Below are 18,602 nucleotides of genomic sequence, written 5' to 3' on the forward strand. Positions count from 1 at the left end.
CATTTAATATATTGTCAGTTTTTAATCACTGTGTATACTACAAACAGCAACTATGGGAACTAATTTTAATATAAATTCTCATTGGTGATAGCAGAACAAGCACCCCTATATATAGGATCACTAGCAACCTTGCAGCTATAGCGACCTGACGAAGAGAAGCTCCTCGAAACGCGTAGGGCTGTATCTGCTAAGGTTGCCTATGAGTTTGGACATTACTGGGAGCCCACGAAGAGCACAGAGATCCTGCTTGTCTGACTGAGAAGGGGAGTGTGTCGGCTGAAGCCCAAACCCAGATTGACGACGCATACACTGACGTCACGAGCCATTGACGCGGAATCACGCTGGCGATCAAGAGGACAGAGAACACCCGGCAGGCAAACAGGAGGACCGCGACTAGACCGGTGAACACTGTGACCCAGTTTATTTTTACTGAAGTGCCTTATAACAACTTACCTATGTGTTTCTAACCGTATTTCTTTCACTTAAACCGACTAAACTACACTATGGGTTTTACGCTTTTTTTTTCTTCTTCCTTTTTTTGTTTCTATTGTTTCTTCCGGAGCAGAGGGTTGGATCCGGTTCTAAGAAGCTGCATACCCATATAGAGACTCAATTGGACTCCAAGATTTTAGGTATTTTTCTATTATACATAAATTCAATACATATTTGGTAATACTTCTAATTTTGAGGTTATTTGGATTTTACATACAAATCATATGTAGGTAAGAGCGCCAGCTGAACTATTAATACATATAATTTATAACTTATAGGGATTTTTCCCCCCCCCCGATATCTATAGTTTAAAATATTTATATATTTGTTTGAGACATCAGCACTCCAATATATATTTTTTTACACGGCCATGTGTGAGTACACAGTGGGTTAAAGGTTTCTTTCAGGTTTCCATCTCCCAGTTGTATTTTCCCTGGTTGTCTGTAGGCAACTCAAGCCTTCATGTCACGTCTGTCTTCTTAGAATCACCCCCGATCCCTCTGATCGACAGGAACATTGAAGATAAAGTGATTTTAAAAATGGGTATTTATTCACACATAAAATAAATGAAGTTACATAGTAAAATAAATACACCGGCGTCGGCACTCTTAGGCCTCACTGCAGAACCATCAGGCTACTGCTACCGCGTCCGGAATTGCTGCTGGAACGCAGCTCCGAGGAAGTACGGTGGCCGTGAATGCTCAAACTGTACACAGAACGGAGCTACGCGTTTCACAGAATCCTCTGCTTCGTCAGGCTTATCCTTTGTGTGTCAAGTCCCACAGTGTTTAAATAACACTTCACTTATTGAAGTGTCCCTAATCTTGGCCTGATTGTTTAACCACTTGCACTTTGTATGTATTAGCACACCGATGTAGCCCAAGCTAAAAACAGAGTTGAGCTTTCTTGATAACCCCCAATCTTTTGGAGTATCAATCCTGTCTTAATACCAATATTCCTGATACTTATGTAATGTGCTTATGCACCCTTGGCTTACATTACCATATGAATGTACCCTGATCTATTTCCAAAAGTGCAGTATTGAATTAAGATTAAAGATTAAATAAAGTATGCACCCATCAGTATAAAACAGGCTGTTAAAATCTCACTAAAATGCATTGATTAATCAACGACTTTAACAGTTCTATTAATTTCTTAGTCATACAATTGGTCCACTTAAACCGTAAAACAAATGCACACCCCACCATGGAGGCCATGGCGTAAAATGGATCCCAAGATGCATCATAAAGCACATATCAAAAATACATAAAAATACATTTAAAAAAAAAAAAAGCATACAGAATTCGTTCAACATTTGTTAAAAATTAACACGCCACCATGATAGTTTGTGACAATGGGAATATTCTTGAATACGGCAGCTAATGCACAAATAACCTTCTGACAATCAAATAAAGTGCAAATCTTAGACACAGATAATTCTAAATCAAAAAGCATTAACACCTCTTAATCTAACAGAATGCTCCTGAGAGCTCTAAATTTATCACAAAAAAACATTTTTCTACCACAAAATTCAATGCAAAAAATATCAAATAGAATATTTAAGCTCCACCCTCTGCGTCCTCAATGAACTAGATAATAGGATAATGTATATAGAAATGATTACTTAAAACATACAAAGGGTACATAGTGGGTGGTCATGAATTGCACAGCAACCTCTCTGTGTATGTATAATCTATTAAAAACCATAGAGGTACAAGACACCATTTGAAAGTGTTAAACATGGTAGTGAGCCCACATTAGTTTAAAATGTTTCGATATTCAAAAAACATATGCATTCTGATACTCCATACAAATAAGATATCTAATGGCCATACAGAAAACACCCTAAATCAATCACATATTACGAACAATACCCTCCTCACTTACAAAATAATTAAAAACTTTATAAAAGTTAAAAACAGATGTCGGATCTTGAATTTTCAATGCCAATGATCTGAAAAAGATCACATAACGGTGAGTCACCACAACAAGAGTACCCATTTTTTCAAATTCAGACACTTAAGGTGTTGCAACCTCTGCCTGGATCATAGTGAAGTTAACTGGACCTGGTATTCTCATAGAAAAGCCCCAATGTCAATATCTATATTAAGTCCTTTGGGTGCAAGGGTTTTGAGTTTATAAATCCAGTATGTCTCTCTATGGCACAATTTCTTCAATCTATCCCCTCTTCTCCAATTAGCAGCTACGACTTCAATACCTCTATATATCAGACCATTTGGATTCCCTGCATGAGCAGAGCTAAAATGTCTCGATACACTATGGGTAGGTAATTTTTTCTTGATATTGCTCATGTGCTCCAGTATGCGGACCCTCAAGAGTCTTGAGGTATGTCCTATATGCTGGAGTCCACATGGGCATTCTTGCAGTTAAAAAAAAAGGTGTTCTACAGTTAATAAACTGATCAATCTTGAAGTTTTCTCCTGTAGCCTTAGAAGTAAAAGTGATTTTTTTCCTTTGTGGCTTGCGTACAACCCTTGCACTTATAACAATTGAAAAAACCTGTGTATCTTGCATCTTCCCCATAGTAGAAATCTCACTCTTTCCTCCAGTCCTTCCCCCTGTAATCTCTCACCTGATAGGATCTCCCTTGCTGAAACTTGGTTGTGATAATCTCTCCCGAGAGCTCTATAGTTGTTTTCTCTATTGGTAGCCACATTCACAATGGTACGATAACCACCGTCATGCCGCTGATGTTACTTTCTCGCCACTTTCTTTTCAATCATTTTAGCCTCCTTTCATATATAAAATAAAAAAAATTAATACAGTACAACAAGCTGTACTCACGCCGCTACTATTTTAATATGGGAGTACAGATTGTTGTACTGTATTTTGTCAATATACCATTTTTATACACTTTCTCTGTGTATTGTGATTCGTGACGGGGGAGCTATCTGGCCATAAGAAGGATTCCCGATCCTGGTTAATCCAAAGGCAGAGGTCCCCAGTATATGAACAAGTTACCAACCACTACAAGTGACCAAGAGGAGAGGGGTACTCTCCTAAAGAAACCTTTATAGGTCTGCATATACTCCAGGCCATGTGAGTAGTTGCATTGATCTCTTGTTCAAGCATATTTTCTCCACTTAGAGACTTTAATATCCATACAATATTGCACTATATACTGTACACATTTTGTCTTTCATATGATTCTGCGATCCCTATTTACTACAATCAACACCCGTTAAAGATCGAAGGAGGATCCTCATTGGTCGAGCAGCGTATCACTTTTACATTTGTTTTTTACTTGATTAGTATCACACTCCTATTTTGTTCACAGTGTGCATTTAATAATTGTAATAGATTCACTTTTGCACTATCCAATTTTGGTTAATAAGCACAAGAGAGCGCCTTGGTTCTTTCATACCTACACTTATTACATTCTTGCCCTGGTAGAAAAATGTTTTAAACAAAGGTATTGCATCAAATCTTACCAACACTGTTGCTTTAAAAAAAATTATATATACACATATATACATATACACACACCACAGTATGACTATTATTGATCCAAATATTTTTAGATGCTTACTGTACCGCCAACCTGGATATAAATATTCATACACCCGATAGTCAAAGTGCATTAGTCATTAGAAAAAAGGTAGGTTTGTGTGTAAATAAACGAAGTGTGGCCAGTACATTCCACGCCAAATCTTAATTCTTGTTCACTCATGGTCAGAGGTTGTGCGAGTCTCAATTTTCTTTAGCGTGTTCTGGCCGAGTAGCATCTCATGTACTCTGTCATCCAGGGATTATCTACAGGGGAAGGTTCCCTTCTCAGAAATCTCTCTGTATCAGCAGAACGTGCTCTTTGCCTATGAAGAATCTGTTTACGCTTATCTTTTTGCCTTCTGTTCTTCGCTCTTAAAGCAGACTCATAAATCTGTAATAATTTTTTTTTAAAAAAAAAGACAAAACTGGTAAATGCTATAAAAAAGGTAATAAAGGTTAAACCAAACAAATGTGGGGACACAACCATGCCCATCCCTCCCTTTGTGTCTCCCGTTATTATTTTATCCCCAACATGCAATATATTTATATATTTGTAATATACAGGCATACCCCGGTTTAAGGACACTCACTTTAAGTACACTCGCGAGTAAGGTCATATCGCCCAATAGGCAAACGCCAGCTCGCGCATGCGCCTGTCAGCACGTCCTGAACAGCAATACCGGCTCCCTACCTGTACGAAGCTTTGCGCAAGCGGGGAGACTATAGAGCCTGTTACAAATGCGTTATTTACATCAGTTATGCACGTATATGATGTTTGCAGTACAGTACATGCATCGATAAGTGGGAAAAGGGTAGTGCTTCACTTTAAGTACATTTTCACTTTACATACATGCTCTGGACCCATTGCGTACGTTAATGCGGGGTATGCCTGTATACTGATTTATAATAAAATTTAAGTTACAAGAATGTTTTCCCCTGATCTTTTTATTTATTTTTTGCAAGTCAGTGACACCATGTGACAATACATCGCAAAAGCTTCAACTAATATAAAAAGGTTGAATATTCAAAAATATTTCAGCAGATTCCTCTGTTAGTATACAGGTCATAGAATGCAAACAGAAATCAGTTTGTCATTCTGCTCCAGATGACCACTGTTTTACTGCTTTGAATACAGTAATTTAAAGCTAAAATGCAAGTCCAATTTGCAGAGGTCTGTAATAGCGGACAGATAGGACATTAGTTTGGAGTTGAAGGAGCAGCTGTCAGACATTTGCAGTTCACTCCCACTTTGCATTTATTGCATCAATAAAAAAAAGTGCTTTATTAGTATTGCAAAGAAAAATTCTGAATGATTTTTAAACTGAAATAACACTCAATTGCATGTGTTAAATGAGGCTCCAGTTAGAACTATTTTTTCCACTGACTAGACAGTGATGGTAAAGTAATTTGATATTCCCTGGTCTCAACTTTATATAAATGACAAATTATAACTAAAAATTAGTTGAAATGTCAGTTAGCTAGAGCCTTGGCAAATGTCCAGGTCTCCTTTTGCCATATTACATTACTGGTGCAGTTTTATTTGAAATGTACAGAAATGTGACGTAGAGGTAGACAAAAATATTAAGTACTTAGGAGCCCACCATAATTTTGTTATGCACTGAGGGGGTGTCTGTGTTACTGTGTGTACGTCAGTGTGCATCTGTGAAAGACTGACACACACACACACAGAACGACTCTTTCACAAAGACAAACCCCTCCTCAACTTGCCACAGTGTGCACCGAGAGCAGCAGCAGCAGGCACAGTACAGGAGGGCTCTGACTAGCGCTTCCCCCTCCTCCCCAACCCTCGTGTGGCCTTTAACTCCTGCTCCCCAATGAATCATCCCCTCACTGAGCTGCACAACAGTGACTTGACCAGTAAATCACAGCTGCTGCCGATCAACAGCGCACAAGATTCAGCTTTGATGTTTCTGGGAAGCACTGTTGCTGGTTACAGCAGTGATTGACAGATCATTCATCACTGCGCGCAGCATAGGTGTCGGGATTTTAAGAGCCTGTGCGACCATGTGCCTGGGATTTTCCCATCCCTGGATATGTATAGAAGAGCTCAGGCCTAGTCCACCTATCTGGGTGTTTATCAAATTAAATTTCTTCTGTAAAAGAAGAGCATGTATACACACACATACACGGGTCAATATGTACTAAACAACACAAATCCATAAGACCCGTCATCAGCAGTGAAAACTTACAGCCCGTTCACTTAAATTGACTGGAAGATGTCTTATAGCACTGAGGTGTCATTTGGAATAGCACTGTTTAGAACAAATTGCATGCATTTACTCTTGGTTTTGAAGTAATTGGTTGAAAAGCAAACCATTTGTTACCTGTGTAAGTTTCCACTTAAAATTCCTGAGCAATGCCGGGTACTTTCAGCTAGTAGGGTTATAAGAAACCAACCACATTACTCTTCCCTTCAATTACTTTCCTTGAATACCTTATGATGTCCCCATTTCTTTCCACCTCTCTCCTCCAGCATTCTTACTTTCTCCTCACGTGCCAATAGAATTCCTCTCTTTCGTTGTCTACTTTCCGTGTAAACTTTATAGCAATCTTTATGTCACGTGCCAAATATATAGCCCACAAGGTCAATTGGCTGACTTGTTTAGAGAAATTGTAATAACTCGGAATTAAAAATAGAATGTATCCAAACAGACAAAAACCTGCTCCTTGATCTCAGGCACTACCATGCTAAATTTGGTTACGCTATCTTAAGAGGTGTCCTAATGCATAGTGGACAGGCATCTTTCCAAAACATATAGTAGATGTGGTCCCACATGGAACCTAATGTTCATAGCAGCACATAGTTAGCAGTGTTTGAGAGGATCCAAACTGTGATAATATGGACCAGGAGGGGTCTCTGGAGAGTGGAATCCATTTTGTTTATGTGCGTGTGTGTTGCAAGTATAGGTTTTGCTGATAATGATCTGAAGAATCCCTATTTCTTGACCCAACACCCACTAGGTTGTGGTTAAATGTATTTGTGTCTGTAGCCACCGATAGGGATTTTTAGCATCATGCCTTTTTGACCCAAAGACCAGTAAAATGTGGTTAAGCGTATCCCGTTTCTGTAGCAGTTAGAAATTCAGTTTGAGCTAGTTATAAGTGACCTTTAATCCTATAGGTTTAAGAAGAGGAAGTAACCCCGGGCACTCTGAAATCTTGAGGGACATCATTATAATCTGCCTAGCACCAATGTTAGCCTATGTATGCAATTTTGTAGAGTCATTGCTTGATGCTTCTTGTGATCACAAGTATTGTTAATTAATAAATTACTCAATATATCGAACCTGTGTTGGCTCTTGTCCGTGTGCAAAAAAACTGACATTCACAAAACCATGACAGTTCTCCTTATTTTGATACATAAAGTAATCCTTCCAAGTTTGGTTTCTCTAGGTCTTATAGTTTGGTTATGCATAGTGAGACAAATATTCTGAAATATATATAAAATATTAGATTACATTCAAGTGAAAGCACTCAGCCACAAACAGTAGCATAGGCTCTAGTCTACAATTATAAACATTTGTTTCATAATGCAAGGTATAAAGTTTAATCCCTAAAATGTAACTATTTCCCACAGTAAACATCACAATCTGCATCATTTAGCAGGTAAATGTGTCCTTACAAAAAAAACAAAAACAAAAACAAAAAACAAAAAAAAACCAGTATGTTTCAGTGTATAGGGATATAGATAAGGGTTGAATTATAAAGCAGTTCTTATAGCATTTACCCTATGGTAATTTAATATCAGAATAGCAGATTAGGGGTAATCATTAGTACCTTACACACCTCATTTTCTTGAGTGGGAGCACAGACGTTATGGGTTTTCTGGCTTCCAGTGTCTTTCTTCTTCTCACCACAGGCATACATGGCAAATGGATGCCTGACTTCCCTAGACAAGTCTATCCTTGGTGGAATTCTAATGGACTTTTGACCATCCCGGCTGAGTAAGGCACTGTGGTTTTGAGGTTGTTTAACATGGCTGGTTGAGTTTTTCACCTCTGTCCTTTCTTCAGATGTCCCATCTTCTTTATTTTCAATCTCTATGGAGATTGAAGTCAGATTAGTCTGATATTTCATATTATAACATACCATAAATTACATAGTCAAGTGTTGCTATACAATGCCATTTGACACATACCAAGTCTACCCCATTAAAAGCCAAGTGTTTGAAGCTATACATATTGAATAAAGCAAGAGCAGATATAATAATAATAATAATAAATAATTCTTGTATAGCGCTGCTAGTTTTATGTAGCGCTTTACAGAGACATTTTGCAGACAGTCCCTGTCCCGTAGAGCTTACAATCTATATTTCTGGTGCCTGAGGCACAGGAAGATAAAATGACTTGTCCACGGTCACAAGGAGCCGACACCAGGAATTGAACCTGCTTCAAACTCTCAGTGCCAGAGTCAGTGTCTTTACTCACTGCCGCTCCTTCTCCCTAATTTAGCTAAAAAGCTATACATGCAATAAATCCTATCAAAGAATATAAATCAAAACAATGGTGCCAGGTGTATAAGAACAGGGTAGATGGCTCAAATGTATCCTGGGTTCTGAGCAGCGTCAGCAAAATAAACCAAATTCCAAAAGAATCTAAAAAACAAAAAAGCAGAAGCGCATGCCCCATAGTGTATTATTTAATACACTTAGCAGGCAGAAGAAACCTTATAAATGCACACTCAAGAGTTAAAACTGCATTGTAGATAAACCTACAGTATAACAGGTAAGGGTTTCTGCTTAGCCAGGTTCCACTTGGAGCAAGATGCTCCAGCTCTCTGGTGTACTCCAATCTGGGTGGCCTCTGCTAGGCTCCAATCATGCTATAAAATAGTGTCCCAGGGCTACAGGGGGAGAGACTCCAATGGCGTCGTGGATATCAACTCACTCTGCATCCTGTGGTTGATGTTTTTCTCCTGGCAAAGAGTTGAGCAGGTAAATCCCACAGGCTACCTACTCAACTGTTTACCAGGAGAAAAACCATAAACCACAGGACGCCGAGTGAGCACTATGTGCCTTTACCTCCTTATGTCAACTATGGAGACCATGTATTGTATGTCACTTGATAAAGAACTGATTGAAGTTTGAAAGTTTGTGTGTGCCACTAAGAGAATAAATTCTTTTTTGCAAATCCGAAGTGCCCTGGATCCTCTACTTACTTACATTTATTTATATAGCACCATTAATGTACATAGCGCGTCACAGTAGTAGTTCACGACAATCATAAATAAATAATATAAATAACAGGTCATGGGAATAAGTGCTTCAGACATAAAAGTAACATTTTAGAAGAGGAGTCCCTGCTCTGAGGAGCTTACAATCTAATTGGTAGGTAGGAAGAATGCACAGAGACCGTAGGAGGGCATTCTGGTAAGTGCGTCTGCAGGGGGCCAAGCTTGATGTATCATGCGTATAGTATTAGCCCCGGTGCTACTCGTATGCTTGTTTAAGCAAGTATGTTTTAAGGTGGGTCTTAAAGGTGGATAGAGGGGGTGCTTTTCGGGTATTGAGGGGAAGGGCATTCCAGCGGTGCAGGGCAGTCAGTGAGAAAAATGTAAGGCGGGAGAGGGCTTTAGATACAAAAGGGGGTAGAGAAGACATCCTTGAGAAGAACGCAAGAGAGTCGAGATGGTGCATAGCGAGAAATTATGGCTGAGATGTAAGGAGGGGCAGAAGAGTATAAAGCTTTAAAAGTGATGAGGAGAATTGAGTGCGAGATGCGGGATTTGATCAAAAGCCAGGAGAGTGATTTCAGCGGGGGAGACACTGGACGGATTTAGGAAAGAGTAGAGTGATTCTGGCAGCAACGTTTAGGATAGATTGTAGGGGCGACAGGTGAGAGGCAGGAAGGCCAGACAACAGGAGGTTACAGTAAATCAAGACGGGAGAGAATGAGGGCCTGAGTCAGAGTTTTAGCAGTCGAGCAACAGAGGAAAGGGCATATCTTTGTGATATTGCGGAGGAAAAAGCTACAGGTTTTAGAAACTTCTTAATGCGAGAGAGGAGTTGAGTGTGACCCCTAGGCAGCCTGCTTGGGCTACTGATCGTACTTCCAACCGTAATGTGGAAGGAGGTAGTAGGGCCAGGTTTGGGAGGAAGTATGAGGAGCTCTGTTTTAGCCATGTCGAGTTTAAGTCGGCGGAGGGCCATCCAGGATGATAGAGCAGAGAGACATTCAGAAACTTTGGTTTGTACAGCAGGTGTAAGGTCGGGGGTTGAAAAGTAAATGTGTGTCAGCATAGAGGTGCTACTTAAACACAAGAGATGTTATTAGGTCACCTAGAGAGAGTGTGTAAAGAGAAAGAAGAGGTCCCAGGACAGAGCCCTGGGGTACCCCCACAGAGAGAGCGATAGAGGAGGAGTTGTTGGCAAAAGAGACACTGAAAGTATGATGGGAGAGGTAAGAGAAGATCCAGGATAGAGCTTTGTTCTGAATACCAAGAGTATGGAGAATGTGAAGGAGAAGAGTGGTCCACGGTGTCAAATGCTGCAGAGAGGTCATATAATATGAGCAGTAATTACCTCTGTCTTTGGCTGCATGGAGGTCATTAGTTATTTTAGTGAGGTTTGTTTCAGTTGAGTGAGCAGTGCGGAAGCCAGATTGTAGAAGGTCTAGGAGAGAATAGGTGTTGAGAAAATGGAGCAAGCGAGAGAATACAAGACGTTCAAGGAGTTTAGAGGCAAAATGCAGGAGGGAGACAGGTCGATAGTTAGAAAGACAGGTAGGGTCAAGCTTGCTGTTTTTTGAGTAATGGTAGAACTGTTGCATGCTTGAAGGAGAATGGAAATGTAGAGGGAGGAGTTAAAAATGTGTGAGCATAGGGATTATAGTAGGTGCAAGAGGTTTTAGGAGATGGGAGGGAATGGGGTCAAGAGGACAAGTGGAAGAGGGAGAAGAGGAGATCAACAGCGACACATCCTCCTCTGAGACAGTGGAAAAAGAGTCAAGGAAGGCAGGAGGAGAGTTAGGAAGCGGTGTAGGGTGGGAGGAGGAAACAGAGGGGGGGGGGAATCTTCTGACGTATGGATTCCACCTTTTCCTTAAAATATACAACAAAAAACAGACAAAGAATCCCAAAGCTACTTCCAATGTGACAAAAATGCATAGTGCAATACCTATATATTCTCTTGAAAAAAAGGGTCATTTAGTTTAACCCTTTGGCCAAAGCGTCTTAAGCCTGCTGCCACTTTCAAGGCATGACCGTAGCAGGTGCTAACACTTCATTTTGCCAGGTTACGACAGATCCAATGTGATTATTCTTCCTGTAATTATACAGGTTAATAAGAATGTTAACCCAGGGAGTGTGAGGACCTGCTACGGTCATGCCTTGGAAGAGGCAGCAGGCTTAAGATGCTCAGAACGTTCAAAAAAAGACTTCTAAAAAGTCTTCTCCATTAAACATGACCCGAATGTCATGGGCCCTTTAGCAATAACCTGTAGTCCTGCAGCTGTATGAACCATTGCCAAACTGATACGCAATAGCTGAAATGTGCTTGTGCATAAGACACCCATTGCTTCATGCAAAAACGATGGAAGCCCAAAAATAGTGATTAAACATGTACACAAACCCCAATTTTCACATTAAACATCTCTTGTAATAATGATAAATGACATCAGAAGATTACATATTAAGGCTGAATTTTAACATCATAGTTAAAAAAAAAAAAATTACATGAAGCAATGTGGAAAAGCCGTGAACAAAACATACTTTGGGGTACAGCTATAAGCATGGATTTATGGTACATCTGGCAAGGAATGTGCCATACAGTATTTTTTTTACATATATGTTTTCTTTCCTCTGGCACCTTTATTTCTTGCCATGCTGCTCAGTGAATAAATCTTAGCCCGGGCCATGATGCCTCCGCATGTGCTGAGGCTGTGGGAAAGAGAGTGCTTTCCCTGGGCATGGTGGACGGGGCCGGGTGGGCGTGCTTATGGCACCATGGAGCAAGTTCACCCTCATTGGGCGAACCGCTCATGTGACCGGCCTGTCGCGCAAGAAATCTGATTTCTTGGCTCAATGCGCGCCCCCTCCCGCACACCGCATGGACGCGAACACTACCTTGCAGCAGTCTGTTCACTTAGCGGTCTGCAGTACCATGGCCCCAGCCTTAAGCTCTAGAAACATGATCACAATGCACTTTAGGTTAGACAGACTGCAAATATTTCCAGTATGAAGGGCAAAAGAGGAGCATAGTGGTAAGAAAACTGCCTGTCACATGCTGTGCAGGATCAAAATCTCAGTGTCCAACATATATTGTAGTTGGGGACTAACCATTTTAATAGTCAGCACTCCAAATATGAGCTTGGCAGGTTTGATTTTTGTTGCTCCATTACGCTGAACATAAGCTCCCTTTGTGCTACCCTGTTTATCCTGTATCTTGGCTAAGGAAAAGCACAAGTTTTTGTTTATGGCATTTTGGCTATATAAAAACTACATTGATTTTCCCCAAAACCATCTCCACACCACCTCTGCACACATCTCCTACAGGTTCCTTAATCAGTTTTATACACTTTGTAATAAAGTAGTAGTCACAAATATCTTAGGGTTTACAGGCAATGACAAAAGAAACACTATAGACCAGAAGTGGCCAACATGTGGCCCGTGAGGGCCTCCTAGGTGGCCTGCATGATCCTCCAGGGATCAGCCTCTTTTCATGCCGGTAATCACGCCAACATCCGTGAGGGCCGAGTTCCCCTCCGCAGCAGGACCGGATGTGAACTGGTGCTTTGTCGCAGATGCGCAAGTTGGGCCTGGACTTCAAGGTAGGCCCAACTTCCGGTGCAGGAAGATGCTGATCCCCGGACAATCTGGTGCCACTGCACACCCAAGGTAAAATTGTGAGGGGGGAAATTAAGAAAGGTGGGGGTTGCGAGTAAGAGTAGGGATTGAGAGAGGGGGAGTGAACAACAGAGGGGAGGAGATAAATACATGGGGGGGGGGGGTGAGAGAAATAGAAGAGGGCAAGAGTGAAGAGGCGAGAGGTGTGGGGGATGACAGGGCAGCCTGGGCCCTGGGAAAGGTGTCAGCAGCCTTGTCTGCTCCACACAGACTGGTGTCATTACCGCCACTACACTTCTATTGCCCCCTACAGCAATGACAGTGCCCCCCCCAGTATTAATTTGCCCATTTAACTCATTAGCCAAACTGTGTTAAATATGGTAAATAATTAGTTCATTGTTATACTAATTAACTCATTATTGACCAATCTTTGTGTTCGATCAGTATAACAATTAAGGATGGTATATAAGCGACTGAAAACTGCACATATTCCAAACCCCGATTAAGCAACCAGTCTTTGTAAAAATGCTTAGTGTTTTTGCCTAGGACTTGAGACTATACGACTGAAATCTACAGGGACGTCATCTTTGTGGGAGGCGCATACCGGATGTGACGCAGAACTGGAATCCAGAGCCTTGGAGAGACAGAAACACATTCCCACTGATCATGCAGCTGCATCAGCTCTGACAACTGACAGGTCTGCAGCCATCGTTTGAGCTTTCAAGACCTGGGAATCCATGAGTGTTATTCCCTTTATGTTATTAAATTGTATTTTCAGTCTCGCTATGTGCATTTGCTTTTCCCTATGTCTGCGAATGCTTTACTTGGACGAAAATCACATGGGCCACAGTGATATATTTTGACACAGAGAGACTGGTCAAACTTTCTCAAATTTATCAACAAAACAATAAAAGGTTATTAAATCAATGAACAATGTGTTAAATATTTACAAGGTGAATTCTAAAAACACTTGTGGTGGGATATAAACCACGAATTTAGGGTCAGATAGTTAGTCAAGGGACATTTTCTGTTATCCGATTATACCCTATTAACCACCATAAATTGATACAAGATTAGGATAATCGATATTATACCCTGTATGGGAGTATAGCGAGTGGACGGAATCATTTAGGAATATGTATAGAGCTCAGAGTAATACAAATTTGTCACAAATGTAGTGGACTTGAATCATTGCATGCGTGCAATTACACCTAGCTAATTGAAAGGAAAAGAAGCTTTTACCAGCTGTTACAATGTGTACTCCATTCGTACATCAGAGTACACGAGTCAGTGAGTTTTAGAACAAATCATGTGCAAAGCAGTAAGCAGACAACTCGGCGAATTCAGGCAAGTGTCTGTGTTTAAGCTTTGCAACACTCACAGTTAGGCATCGTGAGTAAAGCAACTTTGTTTCCTCAATTAGTATATACAGCTTATCCGATACATACCACATTTGTAGGATAAGCCACTCACGTTATTAGCCAATGTTAAGGAACCGCAATACCTGGGATTTTAGAGGATGTCACGACGATGGCGTCAGTGGCTGGGAGCTGATGCAGAGCCAGTTGAACCACGAGCGGAGATAGCTGGAACCAGGTAGTATAGCGGTGATTGTAGCACATACTGCAATGTGTCCACTGATCTGTTTTGTTACTAGTATGACACAGTAACATGATTTAGACGGAGGTTTATGTATGTGCTTTTCTTAATGAAATACAGAGTTCTTTGCGGTTACTTAACATTGGCTAATAACGTGGGTGGCTTATCCTACAAATGTGGTATCGGATACAAGCTGTATACCAATTACTGAGTAAACAAAGTGGCTTTACTCACGATGCCGGACTGAGTGTTGCAAAGCTTAAACACAGACACTAGCCTGACATTCACCGAGTTGTCTGCTTACAGTACTGCTTTGCACAGGATTTGTTCTAAAACTCACTGACTCGTGTACTCCGACGTACGAATGGAGTACACATTGTAACAGCTGGTAAAAGCTTATTTTCATTTCAATCAGCTAAATGTAATTACATGCAATAATTAAAGTCCACTACATTCGTGGCAAATTTTTATTACTCTGATAAGCTCTATACATATTCCTAAATGATCCGTCAACTCACTATACTACCATACAGGGTATAATATCGATTATCCTAATCTGTGATGATCTTGTATCAATGTATGGTGGTTAATAGGGTATAATCAGATGACGGTAAATGTTCCTTGACCAACTACAGGCATACCCCCTGTTTACATATGCAATGGGTCCAGAGCATGTACGTAAAGCACTACCTTTTTTTTTCCCCACTTAAAATCGATGCTTCGGTACAGGTAGGGAGCCGGTATTGCTGTTCAGGACGTGCTGACAGGGGCATGCGCGATCTGCCGTTTGCCTATTGGGTGAGGGGAATCAGTGCGTCACTACTACAGCGGTCTGTAGGGCAGAATAAGTGTCCGTACTCCCGAGCGTACGGACACAGGGGTATGGTGCTATTGAAAATATGTCCTTACTCATGAGTGAACTTAAAGTGAGTGTCCTTAAACCGCAGTATGCCTGAATCTGATCCCATGGTCATGGTTCATATCCCACCACGTGTTTTTAGAATTCACCTTGTAAATATGTAACACATTGTTCATCGATTAATATAATTTTATTGTTTTGTTGTTGATAAATGAGGAATTTTGACCAGTCTCTCTGTGTGTCAAAAAATATCAATGTGGCCCATGTGATTTTCTGCCAATAATCAATTTGTTGATTCAAACTACCCTTTCTTGGTCTGACTAAGAAGAGTGCAAATATTGGGGATACTTGTCTTCTGACTGGAATCTTTTGGTTGGATTTAGTGTGTACTCCCTATGCACGACTTGCTATTATTGTCACTATCTAACATTTGTATTAGGGTAGAGCGGTGAGCTCTTGATGTTTTTGTATTTTAATAGCCCATGTAAACTTTGCAGAGCAATCTCAGTACAAAAAGGCTCCGTGGTGACATAGTACTCCACACGTAATGCAGTTCTGAAACAAATTTGCCATAATTTCTCCACAGGTCTATCTTGTCTCGGCCCAGATCAAGGAAAGAGAAAAAAAATATGGAGTGGCCAGCTCAATTAATAAGAATACCACCTTCTCCCTAAAAAAGGTAACATCTGATAACGATGATAGATTTGTAATCAAAAGGCAATCTCTCAGGATAAGAGGTCATAATAGCCAATACCTACACTCCCAATGAAAATACTGTACATTTCATGTACATAACAATCATGCATGATAGGAGCTTTCCGGTAATGCATGTGCAACCGGCAAATGTCAGTTGCATATGTGTTTGGCATTTGTCGACCAAGCATGCGCACGAGCAGTCGGCAAGTGCCAATCACACAGCACGAGCAGTCGGCAAATAACGAGCGCGCATGAGCAGTCAGCAAGTGCCGATCGCACATGCACAGCTAATGAATGGGCTAAAAGAAACCACGACAGCACCCCAAAAAGTCAGGACAGAGTCCTAAAAACTGGGACATCTTGTCACCCTACCTTGAGAGAAATCAACCACGTTTGGGCAAAAGGCAAAATATTCTCTTTTACTTAACTTACCTCACTCCATGGCCTTCCCAATACAGCAATGTTTTGTTTCCTCCAGTTGAGAAACTTTATCCAACAATACCACCCAGCCTCAACTCATTCGACTTTTGAAGACTTGTGTATGAGCCAAAGTGATCTGAAAAGTCTCATCTCAACATTGTACAGTAGCTTTTTTAATATTGCTAATATTGCCAAACCCAGACACAGAACAGAGGGAGTCAGACTTAGATTGAGTATTGTAACCAGATGACTGGAATTACATATTTGAAGCAATCACCAAAAGTTCTATAAGCGCAACTTTTAAGTAGAATGCTTACAAACTGTTAATGTGCTGGTATCCAACACAAACCAGACTAGCTGCTATGTTCCCAAACTCATTCTCCATTATGTACTAGAGGCTCTGGACAGAGAGGTAACTTTATGCATATGTGGTGGTCATGCTCCAACATCTTTAGACTCTGGTCCAAAGTATTGTAAACAAATCACAGACATACACCTAACTCAACTTATTGGCATTCCTTCTCAATCAACCAATCCAGGACACCCCAAAACAAACAAAGTTGATAACCCACAGTCACAGCTGCAAGATGTGCAATAACCCAAATATGGAACAAAAAGCAACATACATACAAATTTTTTAAAAAAAACATCACCAAATGGAAAAACTAACAAGTACACAGTGATACTGCCAAATTCCACAAAAAATGGGAGCCATGGAAAGGTTACATTCATGAACCCAGGTTCCCTCCACCACTTGTTTTCACATAATAAATTGCCCATATCTCACATAAGTCATCTCGCCACCTTGAAGACGCCTGATCTATGTCCTAAGACTGAGTCCCCGCTGGCGCTGAGTGCGCTCATGCTTGGAGAGCACTCCAAGCATGAGCGCCAGGTGTCCTGCATTTACGCGTGCGAGGGGGTCATTGCGGGTAGTTGAGCACGCGGGAAAGTATCATTTTTTTGTTTATCTGAGCGCGGGTCAGCATGTGTGCCTGCGCACGAGCGGGACTTACATATATCTATATATGCAAGTAAACGCCGCAAGCGCCGCCCGCTCAGCGCTAGCGGGGACGCAGCTTATCTTCTACATCACATCTGAAACTGTTGTTACCTATCTAGAGTTGGGACTATCAGTCACGCGACAGAACACTGTATCCTCTGTATTTAATGAACCAATTGCTGTACTATACATAACTTATATCTGGCATCCCCATCTCCAGTGTGAAATTAAAAACTCCAACCAAGTTTAAAAAAAAAAAAAAAAAAAAATGATTTTGTAAATAAACCACCACTTCCGTCAGTCCGTGATGTGTTAATCATCTATAACAATTCCTGCAGTAGTACATCATTCAACACTACCATTTACATTTTAAAACTAGAATACGGATTGTCCAGGTTAGTGATGCACAAAGTTCATGAACTCTGTATGGAGATGGGGCTAACAGAATAATATGCAGTTCACACAGTTTTAAAGAATTTTTTTTTGATTGTACTAGGTCAACTTAAGGTATTAACCATAAGGGTTAAAAACATGATTAAACCATCATAAGCTACATATAACCAGTAACTGCAACATCATACCTTGTCTGGGAATATCCTTTGGAATGGCATTCCTGCTTCCCGGTCCTTCAGTCTCTGTTGGCTGCTTGATTGGCCCAGGCTGCTTCAATGTAACATCTTCAGCATCACCTTCAGTGCCTTGCGGTTTAGGTGATGCAGGTACAGAGTCTGATGGCTTTTGTGGGGTGGAGTTTCCACTGCTGGAGTCTGAAGCTTCCTCCCAACCTTCCCACAGCCAGGGGTTGTGTACATGCTCCAGCAGCCTGCGGGTTACCCTGTACTGAAGCAGCTCCTCATAGCATTTCCCATAGGCTTCCCATTGGGGATTTTTGAATCTTTTCATATATTCACTCCTGAGTTTCTTGCAGTGCATCTTCCAAAAGTGTAAAACGCTGCCTCTCACTTCACTGATCCAGCCTCACCCGCCACGCGCAGTACTGTGATGGATACTCTCCTTCAGATAACACTCGGTGCCCTATAAGAGGGGGAAATGGCACAGCCTGGATTAGGATCGCTTCCTGGTTTATTCACACGCTGTTGGCTGAGCAACACACAATGGGCCTTGATGATGGTTGACAGCTTCGCAAAATCCGACCCTATGTACTAAATACACAAAAAAGCACAAACACCTCCCCTCATCTGCTCCTCCCCTCATCTGCTC

At 41.0% G+C, this 18,602-nt stretch overlaps 1 protein-coding gene across 4 annotated transcripts; it reads right to left on the minus strand.

The window, feature by feature from the left end:
• Positions 1-1,020: 1,020 nt before the first annotated feature.
• On the minus strand, positions 1,021-18,585 carry CCSAP (centriole, cilia and spindle associated protein). Of its 4 annotated transcripts, none has more exons than XR_012801044.1 (4): positions 17,963-18,585; positions 7,801-8,063; positions 3,086-4,393; positions 1,021-2,446 (listed from the first exon to the last, which is right to left on the minus strand). XR_012801044.1 is itself a non-coding variant. In XM_075596863.1 (4 exons), exons 1-3 carry the CDS (start codon positions 18,312-18,314, stop codon positions 7,349-7,351), a joined length of 711 nt encoding a protein of 236 aa, XP_075452978.1. In that variant the 5' UTR covers positions 18,315-18,585; the 3' UTR covers positions 4,264-4,393; positions 7,311-7,348. The 4 variants fall into 4 exon arrangements, 3 of the variants coding, with proteins under 3 accessions (XP_075452977.1, XP_075452976.1, XP_075452978.1); XM_075596863.1 differs by lacking the exon at positions 1,021-2,446 and adding an exon at positions 7,311-7,453 and having other exon boundaries at positions 4,264-4,393; positions 7,810-8,063; XM_075596862.1 differs by having other exon boundaries at positions 1,021-4,393; positions 7,810-8,063.
• Positions 18,586-18,602: the final 17 nt, after the last annotated feature.

This window comes from Ascaphus truei, chromosome 4 (assembly GCF_040206685.1).
Source record: "Ascaphus truei isolate aAscTru1 chromosome 4, aAscTru1.hap1, whole genome shotgun sequence".
Classification (NCBI taxonomy): Eukaryota; Metazoa; Chordata; class Amphibia; order Anura; family Ascaphidae; genus Ascaphus; species Ascaphus truei.

Excerpts from the sequence above, each read along its gene's own strand:
- CCSAP (XM_075596861.1), bottom strand. The coding sequence starts at position 18,314 with ATGCACTGCAAGAAACTCAGGAGTGAATATATGAAAAGATTCAAAAAT. Across the intron at positions 8,064-17,962 it reads AAAGGATATTCCCAGACAAG|AGATTGAAAATAAAGAAGAT; the intron begins GTATGATGTTGC and ends CAATCTCCATAG. Across the intron at positions 4,394-7,800 it reads AAGAAAATGAGGTGTGTAAG|ATTTATGAGTCTGCTTTAAG; the intron begins GTACTAATGATT and ends AAATTATTACAG.